Here is a 23,891-nt window from a genome sequence, read left to right on the forward strand (position 1 = left end):
TGCTGGGGGTAAAAGAGATGGAGAGGCCTCACTTCTTATAATGAAGAAGACATCTTGAGAAGTGAAGAGGGCTATTTTCCTTGTAACTGTGTATGAGAGTCACATGTTGTCATTACTGATACAGTTGGTATATGCCTGTCTAACTCAGGTATGTTCGTTTATTCATTAGTTCAGCAAATATTCATTGAGTGCCTACTGTGTGTGAGACACCATTGTATCTATAGCAGTCATATATATGTATGCGTGCATGCGTCCTAAGTCACTTGAGTTGTGTCCGACTCTTTGTGACCCTGTGGACCCTAGCCCACCAGGCTCCTCTGTCCATGGTATTCTCCAGGCAAGAATACTGGAGTGGGTTGCTATTCCCTTCTCCAGGGGATCTTCTCAATCCAGGGCTCCAACCTGTGTCTCCTTCAGCTTCCACATTGCAGGTGGATTCTTTTACCGCTGAGCCTCCAGGGAAGCCTTGCTCGTGCCCAACTCAGAGTAACAGAAGTGGGTGTTGCTGTGAAACTGAAAGTGTTCTAAATGTATTTTCTTTCTTCTCATAGTTTTTTTTTTTTTTAGTGTCTGAATTTATGCATTTGTAATACGTAGAGTTGTAATTATGAAACTTTCCATAAAGAGATTGCCTGGCTGGTCTGTGACAGTGATCCACATGACCATCAAGTGGCCTTGGTTTCTGGTTGTATCCATTCATCCCAAATTAACCGTGGAGGTCCTCGGCCTGCACAAAGGGAAAAATCTCAAAATAATGTCATAAAGTAGATAGTGAAATAGAGCTAGAGATCTACATTTAGATATATACACATGTGTGTATTTTTGCCACCTGTCAACTCAAAGGTTTGTGTTTTCTCCCACAGAAAAAGCAAAGAACAAAAGAGCTTTCCCGGATATTCCATTCGTACAGCCCATATGATCACAAGGTAAGAGCAGCATGTTCTCAGTGTGGCTGCTAATGGAAGGCCTTCTGAACACAGAGCAGTGTTCACCAGTGCACAGCGGTTTTGAAGTGCACTTCTACCAATTACATTCATATTTCAGTTTTAATTTTTAACTGTTTATCTCTTGTAAAGAAGAGAGAAAATTTGTATTTCTGAACTAAAATATTCTTCTGTATTCACGTTAAAATCTGGTTACATTATTGTCACTGAAGCCTCAAAGACTGTCAAAAGACAGATTTGGGGGTGTTTATCAATTAGTGTGTTTTTTCCCTTTCCAAACAGTGTGGTAAATGAACTTGGCTTTTGAATTGATGAAGATAGTTGAAATATTATCTGCCAACTCTTGGTTCACCATTGCTCCTGACAGAAAGTTCTATTTCTTTAAAAAAAAACAACACACACACTCTAACAGAAAGCAGTGCCTAGAATTATACCTGAAATACTCACTCCTGAGAGCTTTGCTGTACCGAAGACCACATGGTTAATGACCTTGGCCCTCCATCCATCAACTTCATAGATCCACAGCCAGTCTTGTTGCATTTATACCCCGCACTCTCCACTCCCTGTCTTTGAAGAATTCTTAAGCCTCTTCTCACTGATAAGTATTTCACTATATATTTGTAAAACATAAATTCTTAAAAAAGCCCACCAACTTTTTAAAGAAAATGCGCAATACAACATCTTATGAAAGTATCCTGAGACTTGTTCAAATCTTCTATATCAAGTAAGGTTCTGATAAATCTGTTAATTTGAGGTGATTTCAGAAGCAAACAAAACATTTGCACAGTTGAAATGCTGATATAAACTTAAATCTATATCTATGAATTTACAAAGAGACATGTGGTAGGGATTTTTTAACTAGCCAAAATAAGAGGTGTGAAAACTACTTTCTTCATTTGAGAATACAGAGATGTCTGGATTCAGGAGGAAAAAAATTGTGCCAGTTGTTCATAGAAGTTGAAAGAATTTGAATAGCTTCTGGTTTTTCTATAGTAGCCAGTTGTCTTAAGCGTCAAAAATCTGTCAAAAGAGATATTGTATTCCATGTGACCACAGCGATGTACAAGACTAAACATTTATCATTTCTAGTTAAATTTTTCAAGTGGAATCGATCACTGAAGAATAGCAATTTGTTGGAAAGAGCTTGAGCAAGCCAGGAGTGTCTGACAATGCAGGCGGAAGGTGCAGACTGATAAGTAACATGACAGCCAGAGGAATGAGATTGGCCAGATTTCCGATGGGAAAGTTGCCTTTTTTTTTTTTTTTTTTTAGGCACTGTCATTTAATTAACATAAATGCAACAGCGGCTGAAGTTAATATTTAACAGCAGCAGCAACAATAAGCTGTGACAAATCAAAGGTTTTGCCTGACTTGTCTAATTTTGCCCACTTCTAACATTTTTTGAATTCACTGTTAAGGGAAATTCCATTATTCTTTTATTAGAACTCTTAATGGAGCTTAGCTACTCACAGCTTCTCCTGGCTTCCTCTTCATATCCTTTGTGGCATTGTATCAAAGTCACCTCAGATGGTTTTGGCTTCCTCTGTGAAGACTTCATTCCTCTACAAATTAGTCATCAGGCAGTGAGGAATTGAACATAAATGCTAGATGGAGTTCCCTTTGATCTTTGCTTTAAGGTCGGTCATAAATTACTGTTAAGTAGCTGGATGGCTTGATGAGTGATTTTTGAAGCACCCAAGGTTTAGCCTGATGGCATTCTGTTTTATTCTATATATGCAGTAAAAAGGGGGGAATTTTCTAGGAAAATTTCTCCTTCCCCTTACTCACCTCTTCATGTTTTTCTAAACTCCTTCCAGGCAAATTTAACTGTTTTAGTTTTAACCATGTCTCTTGAATCATGGGCATTGAGTGAGGTACACTGTTTTCTCAATATTAGAATGTTCCTTTTTTCTCCATAAATAAAATAATAGAAGATTGTGATTTGAGTTACCTTGTCATTTTAATTGCCCGATTATATTCAAATTAGTTTTCTAGACAGATAGCTTTTAGTGTAAAATGTTTTGTAAGATGTGGTTAAAATTGGTTTAAACATCTCATGCTCAGTGAGCTTTCTGGAGAGATCTTTCAGGTTAAATATATACATGTGTCGTAAATGAAAGCTTATATAAAATAAAATATAGGCTGTCTGGGATTTGCTTTAAAAAAGAATTAAAAGGGGGACATGGGTAGGGCACAGTAAAAAGAAGGTTGGCCTGTGTTGATTATCAAAACTAAATTATTGTTTTGTGGGAGTTCATCCTTCTATTCTGTGTATTTTTTTTAATATGATTGAAATTTTCCATAGTAAAAATGACGCCAGAAGTAAAAAAAACACTATGGTCTACTCATGGGAGTGAGTGTTATGGTCTTCTATTCTTCTCTAGCTAGATTTTTTTAATTGTTCATTTTTCCCTTGATGTAAATTTGTACCAAAGAAGGAATACTTAGCATTTCAGAAGGTTCATAATGCTGAGCAAACCCAGAAATGCAAATCTTGTTCTAAAGTTGGCATAATTTTCTGGGGTCATAATTATAGTGGGTCACTTAAATGATAGTCTTGCCTCCAAGAAACTGTTAAAACAGTTTAATGAGAAAGGGGAGTCAGCCCCACCATTTTGCTCTCAGTGAGTCACTTATGTTTGCTCTCCTTTTCTCCTCCAAACCGAGACTGCGCCTGCCTGACCCCAGACACAGGAAAGTCACCAGGTTAAACAAATTTGTTGTTTGAGTGAAGCCAGGTGTGTTTCTTAATCAGACTTGAAAGCCATTGTTTAGGTTGTAAATGGTCAGTTGGTTTTCTCTAAGTGCTGTTGCAAAAAGCAAATAGAGCTTAGGGCAAAAGGAGCACTCAGGATGAGTCTTGAGGAAAATACTCGATTTGGATTTTTTTATACTCTAAGTCCAATTTTGCTGGAGCCTGGAAGAATTTCGCTTTGGATTGTTATCTCTAGTCCTATGTTCATCTTTTTTAAAAATTGTTTTTAGGAATTCTCGTAAACATGCACAGAAAGGCTTGACCAAACCCAAGTCTCATTTCTCTCTCCTAATAAAAAGGGAGCATCGGTAAAGGAAATCCAGTAGCTGCAGGTAATCTGATTGTGTTTTGTACATTATATTCTGTCCTCTGTTGTTTTAATAAACACATAATAAACAGAGCTTGGAATTTCTGAAACCACATCACAGCTAACCACAAGCTTATAGGACCAAAGATCTCCCAGGCCAAGGACAGCCAACTGGAGTTGCATTTCTCCTTTGGATAAGTCAAGGATAAGTGGAATAGGTTATCATTAGAACGTTGTTATTAAAGCTATGCAGATTAGCATATGCTTGTTGTCTCCGACCTGAAGAACCTATTGCCCTGCATATATATGATGTCTCCTTCTTTCCTATTGCCTTCTTTTCTTTCTTGTTACATATTATCAGAATTACGTGTTGGGGGAAATCTAGGTTTATCAGCTAAACACAGATGTTTATAATTTGCTATCATAAAATGCTACTATAAAATATGAACATACTTGGAAAGGAAAAGGTACACAATTCTGTTTAGGTCTGTAGTGGTTTTTACATCTGCAAAATTCAATGCTTCCTCAACATAGATAATCTATATGAATTAATATATACTCGACCATTAAAAGTGAGTCTTTTTAACAGGTTGTCATTGTTATAGTTTCTGTATTTTGTGAAGCGGGCTTCTCATTTTCTTTTAGTGACTGTTGTTTGAATAATTTTCGACATAAATCAGTGGACACACACGAGTAGAAACATACTTGTGTTGGTGAAGTAAACTTTTCTTTGTCTTTTGGTGACCAGTGTTATTTTAATGGTTTTTTTCTACACACATAGACATGTATCGCTTGAACTGTAAACAGACTCATGTGTGTCCAAAAAACCAGCTGCCTGTGAATTGAATGCACTTGAGAAGTTAGCATATGAATAGACAGAAAATCACTCAACCGGAGGTCTTTTGTGTAGCGATCTTAGCCGTCAAAAACACAACCCAGAACCTGAAAGTAAGCCAGCCTAGGTCCAGACTGTCACAATCGTCTAATTCTCTCTCTCCCTGCCTCATTAGTTCTTCAGTTCTCCATCCACAAACAGTCCACTTAAAAAAAAAAAAAAATAGTTCTAGCAAACATAGATGCGTGGTTTCCCAAACCACAGTTAACTCTAGCAGCAGTTAAAAAGAGGGTGGTTATTGCTTCAAGAAGTCAGAGCTCCATTAAGAAGTGGCAGCATGCAAAATGAATGCAAGGACAAGGTCGGCCATAAAAGCTCTAAGTCATTAACAGAGGGATTCTAAATGTGCAGCTGCCCAAGGCCACTTAATGTGGATCCAAATATCCCTATAATACATTTTTTGTAGTCCCAGAGTAAAATAATTGGACCTAAATTACCTCAGGAAACAGATGTTTTCTTTAAAAAAAAGAGATGTGTATAATCTATTTTTGCAAACATTGATCTTTTAAGAATAAATCGTCTTTATCCTAAAAACTCTCTTAGGAAGAGCTGGTTGTTAATAACATTGGATAAATGAAGTATGTATTACTATAGAGAGTGGTTTAGTAAATGAGAATTAGTCAAAGAGTGGTTGAACACGTATTGGTAATTGGGTAAAGAAACTAACCAGGTGGGACAGAAGATGTATGAGAGCCTAAGAGGGGAGAAGGGTAGAATCTGTCTTCCCCCCAACTATTTATTTAATTAAATCCTCTAAAATTATTCAAGCCTTTGAGAGTTATTATATTTTTATCCTAAAGCTTATTCTAGGTATAACTTGAGTGAATACTGGTAAGTAGTGAATCAGTACAATGAGTTTTTTTAAATTTCTGAATTGATTTTGGCTGCACTGAGTCTTCATTACTATGCACAGACCTTCTCTGGTTGCAGTGAGCGGGGCTGCTCTCCATTTGGGGTGCATGGGCTTCTCACTGTGGTTTCTTCTCTCATTGCAGAGCACGGGCTGTAGGCTGCGGGCTGAGTAATTGTGGCACATGGGCATAGTTGCCCTGAGGCATGTGGACTCTTCCCAGACCAGGGATTGAACCCATGTGCCCTGCATGGCAGGCAGAGTCTCAACCACTGGGCGACCAGGGGAGTCCAGTGCAGTGCATTTTTAACCTGCAGTATTAAATGTACGAAAATAATTGACGTGTGTTTTCCTTATCCACACTTCCTAAGATTACCTTAAGAACTGTTGTGGATACAAATACTTCTTGGAACTCGTACCTACTAGTGTATAGTGAACTATGTAATAGAAAGTGTAAAATTATATTTTCTGCAGCTTCATTTGGACAGAGGCCCAATCTATTTCAGAAGTCTTGGAGAAAAGAAGTCTTTGGTTATATACCGTCCTTTCTTCCCTAAGAGACTAGTAATCTCTATGGCATCAAGTTTCATAAATCCACATAACACAAGTTAAGCCAAAAGAACAGTTTCATTTCAGAAAATCATCTACTGATTTACAATTTTCCATTAATCACATCTATCTAGTAATTTAACATAGAAGTTACTTTATCCAGTTCTTTATGTTTGAAGAGTCACAGCCATTTGACTCAATCCTGAGGCAGCTACAGAACTGTCAAATCTGCATCATGCCCTGTGCTTGGAGTGAAGCAGCATCAGAGTGCCTTGGGTTGTACATTTAGAGAAGGAGATGCAGGTTTGGATCATTGCCTGCTGGCCCTACTGGGCTTTGAGCTATCTGCTGTCTGGAAATAGCAACTTCAGTTCTTAATGGATCCAGCACTCTTTGATAGCCAGATTTTCATGGCACATGCAGAGGAAGAGACAAGTTATTGATTTGCCATGTTTATGCCATGCTTAAAACGGTTCTCTGCAGCAGATTGGACAAAACTATTTGTGCACTGAACTCTGGTCCCCATCTTTGGCAAAGACTAAAAGTTGTTTGAAAAGTAATTTGGGGGATGTTGCTAAATAGCAGGAACAGTTGGATAAATGTCTGATTGACTTCCCTTAGAGTTAACATTTGTCACATTCATACTAAAACCATAGTTGCAGTTTTAGTAAACTAAAGAGCATACAGCATACTAAAACCGTGCTCAGGTTATGACCTTGGAACACAGGGAAGTGAACACTTCAGTAAATACTAAACTCATTCCATTGGCCTCAGGAACTCTACACTAAAGCCATATGAGGAACTCAGTCTCAGAATAATGGACATTCTAAAGAGCTCTTTTGGTGTGAAATCTGTGCTTCCTGCTCAAGGTAACCATATGATTGTTACCACAGAGGCGGATCTGCTATTTCTGGCTTCAAGAATAGGTATCTCTAGACACCCTTTTGCTTCCTGATCCATGCTGACCTGATCCAAAAGCATTTTCTTTATTTTTAACTTTCCTCAGCTTGTGATTCAAGTTGAATAACAGGTCATGTTTCCTGGAGCCTAACTTTGATATTGTACCATTGTATTTTTCTCTTTTCCTTCTAACATGGCATTGTTCTAAAAATTAAACTTTTTTTTTTTAACACATTGATTTATTTTGTTACTGTAACCTCAGGGATAGGTTGTATCGAAGTATATGTAAATATTGAAGATTTTAGTGGTATGTTAAAATGATATATCCAGGGACCCATAGATGTCAGAATTCTGCTCTGGCAGTTTCCCTGAGGATTGGCAAGGAGACTGGAATCTGATTGAATTATCATCATCATCATTACACTACTTAAAGCACACCATGTAACTGGTACTATTCTCAGAGCTTTGCATATATACACTTAATCTTCATACCAACTCTATCAGTACTGTCATTGGATTGGCCCAAAAGTTCGTTCAGGGCTTTCTGTAACATCTTACTGAAAACCCAAAGAAGTTTTCTGGCCAACTCAGTATTATCCCTTGTTTTACAAATGATGAAACTGAGACATAGGTTTAAAAACTGCTCAGGGTCACACAGCTAGTAAGTTACAGAGCAGTTTAGCTCCAGAGGCCATGCTCATCACCCCTGCACCACAAGTAGCAGCAGATCTGCAGATGAAGAGGCTCTCGTAAAGGTGGATTGATGAGCGCAACTCAAGTTCCAGGTCAAAATGGGCCTTCTTACCCTCCACCTGCAAATCTAAATCTAAATAGGCAAACTCCATGTAGACACAGAGGGAGGAGAAGAAGGAAGGAGAGAGAGAGGACAGAAATAGTCCAGGGGAAAAGCATCAGGGATTCCGTAGACTGCTTCCCCATAAAGCAGACAGTAGAGCAGCGAGAACCACCACCTCACCTCCACTCTTCCCCAATCTGATAAATCCACCGTCAGCCTGGGGCAAGGGAAGCTTCATTAAGCTGGACACCAGGGCTTCTACCATCGGAGACTAACAGATGACTGTTAAGCACTGTTGGGCACTCTGTTTGCAGAGCCTGTTCACCTTGCTCTCCTCTCAGCTTGCATCTGTGAGGGTGGGGACGGGACAAGTTGCATCTAAAGGTTGGAGTGTTTAGGGCCAAAACAGCAGGGGATATCCAAGCCAGAGAAATAGGACAAGCCCACCTATAAGCCTAGAGCCCAGAAAAAGGTTGAGGAGAGAATGAACTGAAGTCACGTGGAGATGGGAAAATGGCAGCAGGACAGTTTGGAAACCTGTTCCATTCATCAGGACCCCAGCTAGCATTTCTGACTTCTTTTATAGGCAGCTGGGGTTCTAAATCAGAAGTCAGAGAGTTCCCCAGGTCCTCATTTAAGAATGTTTTATTTAGTAGCATGCTCTCTTACCTTACACCTCTCTGCCCAGCTGCTCCCAGGAAATTCAGGAATAAGGAGAAACAAAGTTCATGATCAAATATTTTGCCAGCATTTAATATAAAAGTATTGATGAAAATTAATCAAAAGAAAATCTAAAAGGCAACAGAAGCAAAAATAAACAAGTGGGATACATCAAACTAAAAAGCTTCTGCACAGCAAAGGAAACCATCAACAAAATGAAAAAGCAGCCTACCAAGTGGAAGAAGATATTTGCAAATCTTAATACCTCATGAGAGATTAACATCTGAAATACATAAAGAACTCATACAACTCAGTAGCAAAGTAACTCACAAACAGTTCAGTTAAAAAGTGGGCAGGGAATCGGAATAGATGTTTTACAGAAGAGGGTATACAGATGGCCAACAAGCGCCTGCAAAGATGCTCAGCATCGCTGACCATCGAAGTCAAAGGAATCAAAGTGAAAGTTCCTCAGTCGTGTCCAGCTCTTTGGGATGCCATGGACTACACAGTCCATGGAATTCTTTCGGCCAGAATACTGGAGTGGGTAGCCTATCCCTTCTCCAGGAGATCTTCCTGACCCAGGGATCTAACGGGGGTCTCCCGCATTGCAGGTGGATTCTTTACCAGCTGAGCCATAAGGGAAGCCCTTATCACTCACTAATCATCCATCACTAATCATCAGTTCAGTTCAGTTCAGTTCAGTCGCTTGGTCATGTCTGACTCTTTGCAACCCCATGAATTGCATTACTCCTGTCCATCACCAACTCCCGGAGTTCACTCAGACTCACATCCATCTAGTCGGTGATGCCATCTAGCCGTCTCGTCCTCTGTCATCCCCTTCTCCTCCTGCCCCCAATCCCTCCCAGCATCAGAGTCTTTTCCAATGAGTCAACTCTTCGCATGAGGTGGCCAGAGTACTGGAGTTTCAGCCTTAGCATCGTTCCTTCCAAAGAAATGCCAGGGCTGATCTCCTTCAGAATGGACTGGTTGGATCTCCTTGCAGTCCAAGGGACTCTCAAGAGTCTTCTCCAACACCACAGTTCAAAAGCATCAATTCTTCAGCTCTCAGCCTTCTTCACAGTCCAACTCTCACATCCATACACTAATCATCAGGGAAATGTAAATCAAAACCACAATGAGATATTAACTCAAACTGTTAGAATGGCCGTTATCAAAAAGTCAAGAAATAAGTGTTGGTGAGGACGTGAAGAAAGAGAATCTTTGCGTTCTGTTGTCAGTTGGTACAGCCACTATGGAAAACAGTTTGGTGGTTCCTCAAAAAATCAAAAACAGAACTACCAAGTGATCCAACAATTCCACTTTTAGTTATTTATTCAAAGAAAACAGGAACACTAACTCTATAAGAGATATACACCCCATTGTTCATTGCACCTTATTTACAATAGTCAAGACATGAAAACAACGTGAGCATTCATTGATAGATGAACAGATAAGGAAAACATATGTGTATGTACACACACACAGTGGAACATTATTTAGCCATAAAAGGAAGTCTTACCAACGGACCTTGGGGGCATTATGCTAAGTGAAATAAGTCAGGCAGAGAAAGACAAACACTGCATGGTCTCACTTAAATGTGAAATCTAAAACAAATCAAAATAAACTCATAGATTAAAAAACAAACAAAAAAACAGATTGATGATTTCCAGAGGCAGGTGTTGGTGGTAGGTGGGAGAAATGAATGAAGGGAGTCAAAAGATAGGACTTTTGTTTATAACATAAATAATCCATGGAGATGCAATGTACAGTATGACAACTAGAGTTAATAATTTTGTAGTGTGTATTTGAAAATCACTAAAAGAGTAAATCTTTAAAGTTCTCATTAAAAGAAAAATATCTTACATGTATGGGGACATATGTTAACTGGACCCACTCTGATCATTTTGCAGTATATACAAAAATTGAATCGTTATGTTGTACACCTGAAACTAACAGAATGTGTTTCAATCATATCTCAGGTAAAAAAATAAAGTCTACACAGAAGTGGCAGTTACTGTATTCTAAATTATGTATCAAGTCTAAAGGTATCTCATTTTCTACTGTCTTTGTTATATGAAATTCACTAGCGTGAGGAAGAAATCAGCAGAGGAGGGAAGAGGAACCACATAGTATCAAGAGCCAGAGTGTGTGCCTGTACCACTCAGCCCTGAGCTGCTTACCTCCCTCTGCTCCGCCAGTCACTCCCCAGGCTGGTCTTCTACCATCAGCCTCTGCATGCAGTTAAAATGTATCACCAGCCTCTTTCTGTCTTGATACACACCCTGCCCAGCCTTTTTTTCTGTGTCTGACCACCAGTGGGCACTATCGCTTGCCAGCCTTCCCCAGCAACATACTTAGCTAGCACACCCTCCACTTGACATATTAGGCCTGTTGCATGTTGGGTTGTCGGTGTTGTTCAGTCTCCCAGTCATGTCTGAGCCTTTCCAACCCCATGGACTGCAGCACGCCAGGCCTCTCTGTCCCCCACCATCTCCGGAAGTTTGCCCAAGTTCATGTCCATTGCATTGGTGATGCCATCCAGCCCTCTCATCCTCTGACACCCTCTTCTCCTCCTGCCCTCAATCTTGCCCAGTATCATGAACTTTTCCAGTGAGTCAGCTGTTTGCATCAGATGACCAAAAAACTGGAGTTTCAACTTCGGCATCAGTCCTTCCAACATGTCGGGTTGCCAGTTAGCAAATGAAAACTGGGCACCAGTTACACTTGAACTTCAGATAAACAACAAGTTGTTGTTGTTTGTTTGTTTTCATTTTCTTTTCTTTTTTTTAGTATGTCTCATGCAATATTTGGAGTTTACTTGTACTAAAAATTTATTCATTCATCTGAAATTCACATGTAAGTGGATGTTTTGTTTTTATCTGGCAACCCCAGTTGCATGTGCATTACACTTTTCATTTTGGCAAATTGAGATAGAAAGATGAAAGGGAAAAGAACATCCCAGAGAGAATGAAATAAAAAATGAGTTTGAAACCTCCCCTATATATCACATGAAGGATATGCGCAAGTGTCTTCCTGTTCCTAACCCCATCCTTGTATAATGTGCCTGGCCTCCCTGTCAAAGACTGACACCAATGTCAGATGGCTTTTCAAACATTTACTGTTTGAATGAAGAAGATGAAACAAGTTACTCATTTAACTTTTGTTCTCTAAAATCTTGTGACTGTGTTTTAACCTGGGAAACCTGTTTGGAGAATTGCTTGGAAGACACAGAAGTTGAAATTAAAAAGTGCTCCTAGCTTATTTTCAAGGAAGAGTTTTCAGATCTTCCCCTGAAAAGTACACTTTGTTTCTCCAGCAATACATTTTGTCGTAAAATATGCTAATGACTTCTCTCCAGCTGAAGTTCTTTTTATTGAGATGTTTTGACACTAAAAAGCATTAATGCCAGTGATGCTTAAACCAAGTAATCCAGGCATCCACTAGAGAAATGAGGAAACTACTTTTGATTTTTTTTTTCACATCTATAGCTCTGCTGCTAAAGTTTTCAGCTGGTTGAGAATCTTCTCATTGGTGGTGTGAGGGTTGATGCTCTTTGTAGTGCTTTCTTCCCAGACCTGGCCTCTATCTTCCTTAGCACATTATTAACAATAGGTACAGACGTCATTCTGTGTACCACTCTCCTGTGATCACCAACCTTCAATATAGATTGTGACTTCCACATATTCCAGAATTCTCTTGACAAAGAGTAGTGAAATGAAAGTATTTCCATGGGCCAGTAATTCATTCTCTCTAGGGTTTCTGTGCAAGGTTAAGAAGACATAATTACGGTTAGCATCGGTGGCGTTTTTTAAATGTATACATTAACACTCTTCTCTTGAAATTGTAAATCTAGAGAATTTTAGCATCTGAGAAAAAAATGAGTCAACCAGCTTCTTCTCATGATTGTTAATACTTTTCTTTATTCAGCGTTCTAGCTTTGGATGCTTTTCAGATTTCCAGAAATATTTTAAATGCACGTGTGTCAAATAAAAATAAAGGAGTTTTGAAAACTCAAGTTTTTTTTAATGTAGCTCTGACATTATATGGCACACACATGAGTAAGAAAGGGAATGACTCCCTTTTTAATTACTGTAAACTATGATCATCTGACATAGATCTCTAGTTTGGCTTAGGCTCCCCCCCCTTTATTTTTTGAGGGAGTAATTTTAAAGTTGCTTGTTTGTCTATATCCCTCACTTCTTGTTTCATATCAACACTTTATTCTTCTAATTTAATTTAAAACTACGATGTAGCTAACACTTTTACATCTGCCTCCCTCCGCTCACCGCTAGGGGCTTCCCAGGTAGCGCAGTAGTAAGTAATACACCTGCCAGTGCACGAGACACGAGAGACTTGGGTTTGATCCCTGGGTTGGTTGCCTCCCCTGGAGAGGGAAATGGCAACCCACTCCATTCTTGCTTGGAAAATCCCATGGACAGAGGAACCTGGCAGGCAACAGTCCATGGGGTGGCAAAGAGTCGGACACGATTGAGTGACCAAGCACGCACGTACAGCCCCATCTCCAGGGGCTGGGTGCTTCCTTTGATTATTCGTCAACTTGTCTCTCCCTGTGAGCTAAATATCTTCCCCATCCATTGTTTGTACTCTATTTCCTTACTCTTACCACTTACTTTTACATCTCTCCACACAGTTCCTTAGATGTTTTTGCTTTTTACCCTCTAATGTGTTCCTGCTTGGAGTTGTATGGGTTATAGTTCTTGGGATCTTCAACCTGGTGACGTATTCTGGGACTTGCTTCCCTTCCCTTGGAGACAGAAACATGAGAAATCAACACTGTGTCGTCCCTTCCCCCTTCTTAAACTAGAGAGCTCCTATAATCCTGCCACCCTCCCCATTCCACTTCTTGTACACATAAAGAAGTCTCTCTGGTCCTGTTGAATTCTTCCTCTTACTTCAAGACTCAGTTTCATTTTACCATCTTTGCATCTTTTCTGATGTACCTGGGAAATTGTTCTCATGTTGCCTCTATGACGAGCGTATGTCTTTATTATTTGAGTTGTCTTGCTCTTCGAACTCAGCTCCGTTCAACAGCCATGAGGTTTGCTTGCTTGTTTGTTTTTTAGGGGACTGGTACCATACCTGGGATAAAATGCTTAGAATCCAGTGGGGCAAGAGGAGGAGGTGGCAACAAACGCTGCGTTAGAGCCATTTTGTTCTGTTATGTATTTATTGTTGACATAGCTGTTTCCTCCTATTACACCATGAGTGTCAACAGGACAAAGAGCATGTCTTGTCTTTTTCTTTCCCCTCCAGGGGAAGACCCTGAGTGATGGACTAGAATCGAATGTCTTATATGCATGAAGTGTATTTTTTTCTTCTTTTGCTCTGCATACCATAACTATCCCAAGCCCTTACCCATTATCCCACAGCAAATACAGGGTGAAAATCCAGCCTTCTCATTCATTGCCAGTTTGGTGCTCTGGCCATGTCACTGTAGTTGGAATGTTCCAGTAGTAATGACCACCGCTTTAGGAGGAGGCACTAAGTTTGTTCTTGGTTTTTATAAAGTAGGTAATACATGCACTTAATACCATATTCAAAGAAAGTCTCCCTTCTGACCCAATATTAGAGATCCCTGTTCCCCTCCAGAGGCAACCACTGTTTTAAGTTCTTTGTGTATACCTCAAGTTGCTTTCTGCATAAAAACACATACCTTTCTATGTGTCTTTACATACATATATGCTCTTTTAGAAAATTTACTTATATTTAATTGAAGGATAATTGCTTTACAGAATTTTGTTTTCTGTCAAACCTCAACATGAATCAGCCATAGGTATACATATATCCCCACCCTTTGGAACCTCCTTCCCACCCATCTCAAATGCTTTTCCTTTTCACTTTCTAGTATGTCTTGAAGATAATTTCAGTCCGTACATAAAGAGCTGCCTTTTTCCTTTTTATAAAACAATGGATGTATATGTGCTGCTCCAGGTGTGTACTATATTTAAGTAGACTTTGACTGATAGATCTTCAGATGACTTCTGATCTTTTGATCTTAGACTCATTGCTGTAGTCTATAATCTCACATGTCATTTCACACATGTATAAATATTAACTGTAGGATAAATTTCTACAAGTGGAATGACGGGATCATAGGTGTGTGCATTTTAAATCACGATAGGAGTTGCAAAATACCCACTAGACAAGATGTTGCAACGTACATGCTCACCAACAAGGTCATTCCCCCACACCCTCTCTGACATACTATGTCAACTGACTTTTTAAATCCTTTCCTGTTAGAGAAAGACATCTTCTTGTAGTTTTCATTTGTATTTCTTTTTTTAATGTAGTGACTCAGTTGTCAGAAATATCCACAAAAAATAGAATGATTGAATTTTTGATTTTATGTAGCTATCTCCACATTTAAAACTTGAAATTCTGACACATAGATTGGCTTGGCAAAAAAAAAAGTTCATTCAGGTTTTTGTGTACCATCTTACAGAAAAACCTGAAAGAATGTTTTGCTCAACCCAATACATACCAGCTGTGTACCTTTGCCAAGAAACTAAAGCTGTATTTATCTCCATTTTCTCCTATGCAAAATGAAAATGTATATAACCCTAAGAAAAGAAAAAACTCTAGCTTCTATAGTAGTGAGACACCATTCATTAGAAGATACATCTCAAACTGAGAAATGCTAAAATGTAAAGGAGAAATGTGCAGTTAAGAATCAGTGAAATTTGCTTGTACCTGCTTCGTAGGGTTGTCCTGAGGATGAAATGAAAAGCATTTGGAATAGCACCCAGCAGGCACATAATAAGTGCTCAAAAAAATGTCTGCTATTGTTCTTGCAGTAAAATCATAATTAATAAAATATCAGCTCTAACCACTAGTGCTAAGCATATAGTACATTCTCAATAAGTAACTGCTGCTGTAATTATTTTGATTATTAATGCAAAATTTATTGTTAGAATGTAATCAGGAATTTTGTTGGTTTTGTTCAATGCTGTTTCTCCACCACCAGAAACAGTGCTGGCCTATGGCAGGTGCTCTATAAATGCATGTTGATTGAAGAAATTAATCTACTGCCTCCTCCAGAGCTTCAGCAGAATTGTATGTAGAAATCTTCATTTTTTCTGAGTAGCAGGGTGTGGGGATCTTAGAGGTCTGTGGTCTTGGGCTCTTCTCTCCCCACCCCTGCCACCTCCATATTCACTGAAACTTCTAGACCTTATTAAAAACCATCTGCTTTAGTTCCAGAAATAGCAGAGCCCTATGGAGCTCAGTGTAAACACTTAAAAGCCTATATTTATAAAGCTAAAAACTTTGAGTAGAAAGAATTCTTCAGGATATTGTTGGTGTAATTTTTTTCCAAACAACAATCAGACTATTGGTCGGTTGAAAACAAACAAAAAAAGTTTTATATAATCTGTACATGATTCTAGGACTTCCCAGGTGGCGCTAGTGGGGAAGAACCCACCTGCCAGTGCAGGAGGCATAAGAGATGTGGGTTCGATCCCTGGGTCAGGAAGATCCCCTGGAGAAGGACATGGCAACCCACTCCAATATTCTTGCCTGGAGAATCCCGTGGAGAGAGGAGCCTGGTAGGCTATAATCCATGGGGTCGCAAAAGAGTCAAACACAACTGAAGCGACTTAGCACATACCTGATTCGAATAAGAACTAATAAGGTTTGTGTAAGTCCTACATTGTTAGAGTTTGCATTGTCAAAGCACAGTATAGTCATACTTCAGTTTCCACAGGGGATGGTTCCAGGACAACCCCCTCACCCAAGGGTACCAAAATTCACAGATACTCAAGTCCCTGATACAAGATGATAATAGTATTTGTATGTAACCTACACACATCCTCCCACGTACTTTAAATCATCTCTAGGTTGCTTATAATACCTTGATGTTCGGTTGCTAAGTCATGTCCAACTCTTTGCTACCCCATGAACTGCAGCATGCCAGGCTTCCCTGTCCTTCACCGTCTTCTGGAGTTTGCTCAAAGTCAAGTCCATTGAGTCAGTGATGCCATCCAACCATCTTGTCCTCTGTTGCCCCCTTTTCCTCTTGCCTTCAATCTTTCCCAGCATCAGGGTCTTTTACAGTGAGTCAGCTCTTCGCAATTAGGTGGCCAAAGCTTTGAAGCATCATTTTCTTCTGATGAATATTCAGGTTTGATTTCCTTTAGGATTGATTGGTTTGATCTTGCTGCCCAAGGGACTTTCAAGAGTCTTCTTCAGCACCAGAGTTCAAAACTATCAATTCTTCAGCATTCAGCCTTCTCGCTCCAACTCTCACATCTGTACATGACTACTGGGAAAACCATAGCTTTGACTACATGGACCTTTGTTGGCAAAGTAATGCCTCTGCTTTTAATACCCTGTCTAGGTTTGTCATAGCTCTTTTTCCAAGGAGCAAGCATCTTTTAATTTCATGGCTGTAGTCACTGTCTGTAGTGATTCTGGAGCCCAAGAAAATAAAATCTGTCACTGTTTCCACTTTTTCCCCATCTGTTTGCCCTAAAGTGATGGGACTAGATGCCATGATCTTTGTTTTCTGAATGTTGAGTTTTAAGCCAGCTTTTTCACTCTCCTCTTTCACCTTAATCAAGTGGCTCTTTAGTTCCTCTTCACTTTCTGCCATTGAAGTGATATTATTTGCATATGTGAGATTATTGATATTTCTCCTGGCATCTTAATTCCAGCTTGTGAGTTATGCAGCCTGGATTTCACATGCTGTACTCTGCATGTAAATTCTATGTAAATAGTTGGTCTGTGTGTGTGTGGCGGGGGGGGGGGGCGGGGGCGGGGCTCAGTTGTGCCCAACTCTTTGCCACCCTGTGGACTGTAGCCTGCCAGGCTCCTCCATCCGTGGAATTTTCCAAGCAAGAGTACTGGAGCAGATTGTCATTTCCTTCTCCAGCGATCTTCCTGACCCAGGGATTGAATCCTCATCTTTTACATCGCCTGTGTTGGCAGGCAGGTTCTTTACCACTAGTACCACCTATGAAATATAGGAGATATGAAATATAGACTTCAAGTGTGTGTATATGTCTTATAAATATTTGTGGGGTATGTGTATTTAAGTGTGTAGAGAGAGGTGTATATGTGATAAGACTGAAATATAAGCTCTGGCTAATATCAAGGTTGGGCTTCCCAGGTGGCGCAGTGGTTAAGAATCTGCCTGCCAGTGTAGGAGATGCAAAGAGACATGGGTTCGATCCCTGGGTCGGGAAGATCCCAGAGAAGGAAATGGCGGCCCCCTCCAGTGTTCTTGCCTGGAAAATCCCATGAACAGAGCAGTCTAGTGGGCTATAATCCATGGGGTCACAAAGTGTCAGACGCAACTGAGCACGCAAGCAATATCAAGGTTAGCTTGAATAAATTCTCTGCAAATAGCCAATTTCTGGGTAGTTGTTCCCACTTTAGAAGTGACCTTAAAATTCTTTGAATGGCTTCAACCGTACTCAAAAATTAAATTTAGTTGAGTGTTTGAGTGACAGTTCGTTTGAAAATTCAGCTATCTCTTAAATCAGCAGAGCCTGGCCCTGCTCTCGGGTCCTTGGTGGAGGAAAGAGGGCCTCTTGCTGTTGTATGAGCATCTCAGTGTAGATGGAGGTCAATCTGGGGGTTATAAAAGTCCCCTTTTATCACAGCCCCACTTGCTGATGGGTTTATCTGACTTTACAGTCACTTACCTTTCACTTACTTGAAGAAGATTAGGTCAAAATGTGAAAGTTTGCTCTGAAAAATTGAGGCAAGCCTGGTCTCTCCTGCTGAAATGCTGTCACAGTCTGTAGTGAGGTTAGAACAACAGAAGAGAACTGCTACCGAGCTGTCACTAAGCTCGCGCCACTGAAGGTCAGCAGTTGCTGAGGCTCCGCCTGATGACCGAGTTCACTCTCTCTTTTTGGACTTGGTAGGTGTAAACATCCCCCAGTCTTCACTTCAGTTGTAATGTGCAGATGTACTCATTTTAAAATAAAGACAAATGGTTTTAATTCAGGGATGAGAAAGCTCTTTCAGATTAAGTATTCATAATGACAAATTCTGAAGATGGAACACACGTGTATTTTAAAACATCCCTTAAGGATTGCAGAACCCTGATCTGAGGATATAATTTGCTGATTTTCAGGTAATAGGTTCATAGTGTAATACACGCATGTTAGTTTGTTCATCTCTTCCAGGGTTTCCCCTCACCTCCCCAGTCTCCCCTCCAGGTTCTTCCTCTGTGTCTCTGACGAAGGTAGCTCTCGCCTGTTCACAGCAGTGTTCTGTTCCTCGCGTGCCCGTGGATGCTCCCAGGAACCTGAGCATCCATGCAGCAGGCTCCAGGGCATCTCCTTTGGAATCACCCCTTAACCTCACCACATCCTGGACTGAATTCACCTCCTCCCTCCGCTCCATGCCCAGCACACCTACTCTGAGTTTACCACCTTGACAAATACCAGCAGGTCATCCTGGCTTCTCAGCTGCAGCCCAGGATGGCATCCCCTCTCCCTTTACCCGCCACCTTTGCCTGGTCAGATTTTCCCCGATCTCCTGTGCTTCATCTAGATCTGACCGTGGTCTTCATTACAGACACCCTCACGGGGGCCTCTGACAGTTCTCCCCTGAGTTTCTTCACCTGCCTCAGATTGATATCCCTGTTTGCATTCTCACTGTGCTCCCAAACTCTAATCTGTTCTCCTACTGCTTTTTTACCTGGTTGATTGTGTTTTTTAAAATTTAATAGTAGATTGTTTATTTTTTATTGTAGTACAGTTGTTAACAACTATCGTTGTGTATTTGTAGTTGTATAGCTGTGTAGTTGTTACATTAGTTTCTGCTCTTTTCCCATATAGGTCATTACAAAGTGCTGAGTAGAATTCCCTGTGCTGTACTTAGGTCCTTATTAGTTATCTATTTTATATATAGCAGTGTATATATGGGGCTCCCCAGGTGGCTCAGTGGTGGAGAACCCACCTGCCAGTGCAGGAGACACAGGAGGTGTGGGTTCGATCCCTGGGTCGGGAAGATCCCCTGGAGAAGGAAATGACAGCCCACTCCAGTATTCTTGCCTGGGAAATCCCATGGGCAGAGGAACCTAGCGGGCTACATCCATGGGATCCCAAAAAGTCAGACATGACTGAGCACACACACGCACACAGTGTGTGTATGTCATTCCCAGTTTGATGGGGATATTTATAAAACACAATTCAGATTGTGTTAATCCCCTGCATGAAATACTTCCACAGCCCTGAGTCACTTACAGAATAAAGCCCCAGAGAGATAGCTAAGGCCCTTTCTGGCTGGTTGCACCTTCCTTTTACCTCATTCTCCAGCCTTCCCAGGTCCAACAGAATTACATGCCTCTCCCAGGTACCCCATGCTCCTTCTGCCCCCCATGTCTCTGTACTCCCTGTTTTCCATTTCTGGGAGCTGCTGCGCTTTGATTTCCCTGTTTCATCTTTCCTCTTCCAAACTCGAATCCAGTCACCTCCTCCAGGAAGCCATCCTTGTCTTCTTTCCTCTTCACCTGCTCCCCCAACCTCTTGGTCCTTCTGTCTCCCCTGGATGACTGAAGTTTTTGAGGACAGAGTTTGTCTGTAAGGTCTGCAGCTCCGAAGAATTGGGGATGGCTGACACATAGAATATGTTTAATAAATGGTAATTTAAAAGATGAACATAATGTTTTTTCAAGGTCTGATTGTCTTATACTCTTGGCTGTGTATCTCTGAAGCATCTATATCTGTGCACACATGAGAATTATAAGCTTGTACAGACAAGCAGTGATCCCACTGGATTTCTGTATTTCATATTTAAAGTTTATCTTTTGTGTTCCCAGTTGTGTTACCTTTATATAAAATTAAGGAGAATGGTTTGAAAGCAGGGTATGCTTTCTTCTGTGGTTGAGTGGAGTGTACAAGGGTATGTTGCCTCTTCCACACCCAAGGTTTACAAATTTGATGGCAAATTAGAATAATGGGGTGCTTTAAAATGTACTGATGCTTGAATCCCACGTGTTGGCACAACATGTGTGTGTGTTACATTGCTTCCAAATGTTCTATATGAGTGTAATCAGCTTCATTATAAAGTTATGTGTTCCATCTCATCCTTTTCTACATTGGCAGTCAGCTCCCTTTCTCATTTCTCTTGGCACTTATCCTAAACCTTTATCACTTTTCTGAGTCCTCCTGTCTCACTACTACCTGTAGCATGCACACACATGTCCGTATACACACACACACACACACACACACAACACACACACACACACACACACTCCACAGCCCAGTCATGAACTGGTCTTCTGTTAAGTTAATATTGCTCAAACAGAAGACCCAAGTCTACAGTTTTGATTTGCTAGTTTTACCCACATTGTACTTAATTTGATAATGTGACATATCCCCAAGGATCCTAATTGACTTATTGGATATTTTATTTAAAGTAATGTTGTGAATAACTCAACTCATGCTGACTTGAACGAAGAGACAATTTATATGTATAATTTATCGGCTTCCTTAATTGAACTGTCAAGGTAGATTTTTGCATTAAGCCAAGTTTGATTCAGAACTCACATGGAGTCACCAGTAGCAATCTCTGCTGTATCACTTGGCAGGGTTTGATGTATCAGCCATCCTCAAGCTCTCCCCAACCTTGGAGTTAGCAAAGTGGCTGTGGCACCCCTGCTCCTCACACCACCAAACGTAAAGAAGAGAGAAAGCCACTGTCCTGAAATATCCAGCTGAAGTTCCACCAAACCTGATCAGTTTGAATTGTATGTACTTCCCTGACTTTGGGATCAGTGTGCTTATTGACTTAAGCCAGTCAGCATTCTCACCCCGGGAAGCAAGAGATGTTGTTAAACTCACTCAGACCACATTGGCTGCAGCATGAGAGACGAAGGGGCGATGAATTCCCCAAGGAGTAAAGAATGAACGCAGCTAGGGCAAACGACAAATGTTCACAGCCCCTACGGTGCCGTAATATAGTCTGTCTATAAGGATTTTATCCACATTTGAGCAATGTATATTTAATTTGACATGTCATACATGTGGATATAGTAAAATTGCTGGGTCATATTGGACCATTTTGATTTTCTAGTGAAGCGAATGCCAAAACATAGTTATAATATGCTCTGTTGTTATAAGCAGTATAGGAAATCACTGTCTGTCATTTGAATTTATGAGTTTAATTTTTTTACAAATAATAAAATTGCTCCACTAAATATTAGAATTATGGTAAAACAGAGTCTGAAGTTGTTGTTCAGTCACTCAGTCATGTCTGACTCTTTGCAACCCCATGGACTGCAGCACGCCAGGCTTCCCTGTCCTTCACCATCTCCCGGAGCTTGCTCAAACTCATGTTCATTGAGTTGGTGATGTCATCCAACCATCTTATCCCCTGTCGTCCCCTTCTCCTCCTGCCCTCAATCTGAAGAACCAACTTCAAGTGCTTCAACCAACTTTGGTGCTTCATGGCTTGATGTTGGATAAATTATTTTGTCTGATCACTATTTTGTTATCTGCTAGATGTAGATACTTATTTATCTCACAGAGTTATTGTATCAAATGAGGTGATACATGTTAAAGCATATAATAACAAACAAAGTTAATTGTTATTTATTTCGCTATTTCATCAGGTTGAGTTTACCTGACCAAAGAAAGTATCATTATAATTAAAATATGATTCTCTTTTACTGACACATTGCCTTCATTACTTAAAACCTGTTTTGTTTTTATTTTTTGGCTTTATCTAAAGCCCCAGGGTGGCTTATATAAAAAGTACATAATACATTTTAGAATAGAACAAGAAGAGCTGTGTTATTTACCCATAAAGTCTGAGTCATTGTTACAGTTGAGAATAAAAGCCTGGGCTTCTGGGAAGCAAAGGCAAATAGATAAATAGCTAAATGCACAGCTTTCATTTTGTAATAACGGAAAGTATATCACTCAGGAGGAGTGACAACCTTTTCTTAGGGCAAATCTCTAAATAGAATATACTCCATCAATCTTCCTGTTAAGAGGCATTGAACAGCATAATGGGCTATTGTACCATCAAATTTATAAAACCCAGTAAGCTTTCAAACTATTTTGGACAGTTTTCAAAAGAGAACACTGAAGCCTGGGTTTTAATAGGCCATTTATTAGCCCTGTGACATAAGCAGTTTGCTAAACTTCTCTGAGCCTCAACTTTCCCATCTCTGAAATGGAGATTAAAAAATAATACCTACCCCATGGAGTTATTATAAGAAATAAGAAAGAGAATATATGTTGAAGAGATTGGTACAGTGCTCTGAATGTTGTGCTTAATAAATGATAAAAAATAAATCCACCAATAAACTTGTATTGCTATAATTAGATATCTGTTAAAGAATATCAACAATGAGGTAGTTTTATGGCAGTTAAAGCATCCGTGTGATTGGATACTAGAAAATATCACTAGGGCCCTTCAACTAGATAAAAATCTAACCGGTTTGAAATCTGAAGGAGAGAAGTGAAAATTGTTCAGGTTCTCTCTGTGAACTGATTGTTTCTGCCGTATGTATATTTTTGAAGTAAGTCATTTTAGTATAGCACTGAGACCCTCCAGGATAGCATAACAGTGAAAAGCCTGTGCTGTGAAGGGTCAAAAAGCTAACTAACATGTGTGAACCCAAAGTAGACCTCATAATTCACACTTTGACTGACAGTACCTGCCTTGGAATGCTGCTTAGACGTGTGTTGCCATATTAGCATATCGCAGCCTGGTTCTTGTGGTCCAGCCATTCCTTTGTATAATCAGTATTGTCTTGCAGGATGCTAACTCTAGTTTTCCATTTCCCCCACCCCACCCCCAAAAAATAACAAGGAGAAAAAAAATAAAGTGTACTGATAACTGTAGATATATATAATCCAAAATAAGATTACTTAGATTATTTTACATGCCAATACATGGGCAGTAGATGGTTTTTACCTTTATCTCTTAAATAGTCAAAGTAATAGGGTATATATTTAGAAGCATTAATGTTAGCACTGAGAGGAATTGTTAAGGTCAAATTAATAAGCAGTTCCTTCTTTTTTCTTCCTTTTTTAATTTATATATGGAAACTATGCCCACAGGGGTTACATGCCCCGGTAGTTAGCTAATTAACAATGAAACTGCACCTTTCAGTGAGATTTGCCAACTCCTAGTCTGAGAGGCCTTTCACCACAAGGTGCTTTGGAGATTTGGGGCATCATTGTATACTTTTGTTTGTAGCTATTACTGATTTTCAATATTTGCGTTCTACAGAATAAGAGCTTCT

At 40.0% G+C, this 23,891-nt stretch overlaps 1 protein-coding gene across 5 annotated transcripts in view; it reads left to right on the forward strand.

Moving 5' to 3' along the window:
• The window catches only part of CDKAL1 (CDK5 regulatory subunit associated protein 1 like 1), a 607,581-nt gene that overhangs the window by 494,451 nt on the left and 89,239 nt on the right, over positions 1–23,891 (forward strand). For all 5 annotated transcript variants that reach the window (XM_018039026.1, XM_018039029.1, XM_018039027.1 and 2 more), the window contains one exon: positions 864–926. In XM_018039026.1, coding sequence (XP_017894515.1) covers positions 864–926 — 63 coding nt within the window. The remainder of the gene's footprint in view (positions 1–863; positions 927–23,891) is intronic.

This window comes from Capra hircus, chromosome 23 (genome assembly GCF_001704415.2).
Source record: "Capra hircus breed San Clemente chromosome 23, ASM170441v1, whole genome shotgun sequence".
NCBI classification, from domain to species: Eukaryota; Metazoa; Chordata; class Mammalia; order Artiodactyla; family Bovidae; genus Capra; species Capra hircus.